The following is a 3,714-nucleotide window of genomic DNA, read 5'->3' on the forward strand; positions in this document are numbered from 1 at the left end:
TTCCCTCTCTCCCCCCCTACACTCTTCTCCCTCTCTCCCCCCCCTACACTCTCTCCCTCTCTCCCCCCCCTACACTCTCTCCCTCTCTCCACTCCCCCCACTACACTCTCTCCCCTCTCTCCCCCCCTACACTCTCTCCCTCTCTCCCCCCCTCCTACACTCTCTCCCTCTCTCCCCCCCCCCCTACACTCTCTCCCTCTCTCCCCCCCCCTACACTCTCTCCCTCTCTCCCACCCCCCTACACTCTCTCTCCTCTCTCCCCCCCTCTACACTCTCTCCCTCTCTCCCCCCCCTACACTCTCTCCCTCATCTCCCCCCCCTACACTCTCTCCCTCTCTCCCCCCCCTACACTCTCTCCCTCTCTCCCCCCCCTACACACTCTCTCCCTCTCTCCCCCCCCCTACACTCTCTCTCTCTCTCCCCCTCCTACCACTCTCTCCCTCTCTCCCCCCTACACTCCTCCCTCTCTCCCCCCCTACACTCTCTCTCTCCTCCCCCCCCTACACTCTCTCCCTCCCTCCCGCCCTCACTCTCTCACCATCCCGCCCCTCTCTCTCTCCCTTCCCCACCACCACCTCCCCCTCCACCCTCACCCTACCTCTCGTCCTCTCCCCACACACTCTGCCCACACTTCTCCCTCTCTCCCCACCTCTCTCTCTCTCTCCCCTCTCTCTCTCCACCTCTCTCTCCCCACCTATCCTATCCCCTCACACACCACACACTCTCCCTCCCTCCACTCTCTCTCTCCCCACCTATCCTCATCCCCCTCTCGCCCCCACACCTCTGCCCAACACTCTCCCTCCCCACTCACTACCCACCTATCCCCCCTCACTCGCTCCCTCTCCCCACTTTAACCTGCAAGCGATACAACAAGTCCAGCAGTCTGGGAATTGGCTGGATTTTGGCCACGGGCCGTTGCTGTTACCTCCAATGCTTACCGAGTGGTAGCAGTTGAGACGGATTAGTGGAATTCAGCGCCATGTTTGCACAGAGCACAGCCGCTTACCAGCTCAACCAACCAAATCCAAAGGAGAGCTCACGCGTGCGCACAATGGAACTGCGTCACCCAATGGGGAAAGAGGTCAAACTGGTGTGCGCGCGCAGGCATTGAAGACATCACGGTGGCAGACCAGCCAATCAGTTGAGGTTCCTCTGGGCTGGAGGAGGAGATTTTTCCTGTCAGCGGAAGCTTGTTCGGACGTGCTGTTAAAATGATGGATTCTTGATGCTGGCATTCGTGGAAAGTTGGACTTTTTGCTGAGAGTGTGATTGTTCAGAAATGCTGCATATTGTTTGAAATGGGAGAGAAACTGCACAGGCCTGACCTGTCTAATGTGCAATGGCTCCTTATCCCTAACACCTGAATTTGAAATTCTGAACAGAAAATGCTAGAAATACTCAGCAGGTTCGGACCATGTGTGGAGTTAACGTTTCAGTTGATGACCCTTCGTCAGAACTGAGAGTAACTGGACATGTCGCAGTTCTCAAGGAAGGCAGGAGAAGGGGAGGAAAGAACAAAGGATGGGGTGGAAGGCAGTAGAGTTAAAATACAAAAGGGATGGTGGAAGGGAAAAGGGATAGTAAATGGAACAAATAAGGGAGCAAAAGATATGTCCAGAGGAGGTATAAATGTGAAAAGCAGAATCATTACCAACAGATTGAAAAAAAAATGGAGCCAGAAGTTATGATCTGAAATTGTTGAACACCATGTTGAGTCTGGAAGTTTGTAAACAACATATGTAGCATCTTCAATATATTAAAAGGACCCAAGGTGCTTTCCAGGAACAATATTAAACAAGATATGACTCTGAGCCACATAAGGAAATATTGGGTCAGATGACCAAAAGTTTAAGTCAAAGAGGTAGGTTTTATGAGCATCTTAAAGGACGAAAGGTAGAGATGTGTAAGGATGGAATTCCAGTGCTTACGGTCTAGGCAACTTGAAGGCACAGCCACCAATGGTGGAGCAATTCAAATTGGGGGTGCTCAAGAGGCCAGAATTAGCTGGGTATATATATCTTGGGATGGCGGGGGGTGGCGTGGTTGTGGGGCTGGAGGAGATTACAGGGATAGGGAACAGTGAGGCCATGGCGAGATTTGAAAAGAAGGATGAGAGTTTTAAAGTTAAGACTTTGCTAGACCAAGAACTAATGTAGGTCAGTGAGCACAGAGGTGAATGGGTGACCTTTCCCTCGTCTTCAAATGGTCCATGTCTGACCCTTCCCTTCCTTGGCTTTTGCTTCCATTTCTGGGGATAGACTATCGACTAATATTCATGATATGGCCACTGACTCCCACTGTTACCTTGACTACACTTCCTCATGCCCTGTTCTTGTAAAGACTCTGTTCCATTCTCCCAGTTTCTCCATCTCTGTTCTGATGATGCAACCTTCCATACCTGCGTTTCTGATGTGAGTTCCTTTTTCCTCAACTGAGGATTCCCCACACCCTTGTTGATGGGCCCTCGACTGTGCTCGTTCTATTTCCCACACTTCTGCTTTTGCCCTACCCTATACTCCTATCCCATAAACCATAATAGTGTTAGCCTTGTCCTCACCTTCCACCCCACTAGCCTCCACATTCAACAGATCATCCTCCACCATTTTGGCCAGTGTAATGCCCCCACCAAACCCATCTTCTCCCCTTCCCTTTCAGTATTCCAAAGGGACTGTTCCCTAGTCCACTCCTTAATCTCAACACTCCTTGCCCTTCCCAAGGCACTTTCCCATTCAGACTCCTCACCATTCAATGTCCCAAACACTCCTTCCAGGTGAAATATGATTTGCTTGCAGTCCTTTCAATTTATTACATTATATAATAGGATCCTCTCTACATTTATGACAGTCATCAGCTGCACTTATGAAATTCCCTCTCCAAAGGCTGATTCATTTTCTATCCACCTTTTAGAACTTTCTGAAGACTCCATCAGACTTTATCATTTCTCACCCTCTCATAGTGGCTTGGTGTCTGTTCCTTTATTCATTTTATCTATTATTGTCTCTTCATTTCCTAGAAAAACACTGGAGGTTTTCATTGTTAACACTACTGTATATGAATTTAAATTTTGTTTCCACAGGCCATGAAATTCCCATGAGGTCATTTGGTTCATTGTACTTTGGCTGGGTCTGAAAGAGCTACCAATTGGTTCCCACTTTGGGCACAATCGAGAAACTGAGCCCAAAATATGCTTGAAATTGCATTGGTTAGGTTACAGTTCAAGTTTCCACAAATAGCCATTTGTGTAATCACATATGTAAAATCGTACAGAACCAACACAATGGCTGTGAAGTCGAACGTAATTGTTTCTTTTTTCCCATTTCCTTGAAAAATATTCCTTGACATGCTTAAGAATGGTAATCTGATGCAGCTTTATTAATACAGCTAAAAATGGATTTACCACTGAAATAAGCATTTTAGTGAAGATGTTCATTCCTCCATCTGTGAGTAATCTGATATAAAGTCACTGAAAATTATTTAAACAATAGTGAACCATTTAATAGTTCTACTGGTGTACAGCAATTAGTTTCTTAGTAAACTAATTATCTTTCGATATGAATAAAACTTCAAAAACATGCCTACTAGTGCCTATGAGCCTAGGAAAATGTGTGCAATTCGAAGTGCTCCCTCAAGCCAGCGCAATTGGCATAAATTGTATTTTTGGTTTGAAGGTGTGGCCAGATTCTGGGCGAAGCCTGACTCAAACGAGTTGAATCT

General features: G+C 47.7%; 1 protein-coding gene across 2 annotated transcripts in view; it reads right to left on the reverse strand.

Annotated features, from left to right (window-relative positions):
• lsm5 (LSM5 homolog, U6 small nuclear RNA and mRNA degradation associated) overlaps window positions 1–1,046 on the reverse strand; it is a 34,137-nt gene extending 33,091 nt beyond the window's left edge. Inside the window, exon 1 of one of the 2 annotated variants that reach the window (XM_068030971.1) lies at window positions 939–1,046. In XM_068030971.1, coding sequence (XP_067887072.1) covers window positions 939–981 — 43 coding nt within the window. In that variant the 5' untranslated portion in view covers window positions 982–1,046. Of the gene's footprint in view, window positions 1–925 lie in introns of both variants that reach the window. The other variant, XM_068030972.1, reaches the window with a different exon arrangement.
• Window positions 1,047–3,714: the final 2,668 nt, after the last annotated feature.

This window comes from Heterodontus francisci, chromosome 5 (genome assembly GCF_036365525.1).
Source record: "Heterodontus francisci isolate sHetFra1 chromosome 5, sHetFra1.hap1, whole genome shotgun sequence".
Classification (NCBI taxonomy): domain Eukaryota; kingdom Metazoa; phylum Chordata; class Chondrichthyes; order Heterodontiformes; family Heterodontidae; genus Heterodontus; species Heterodontus francisci.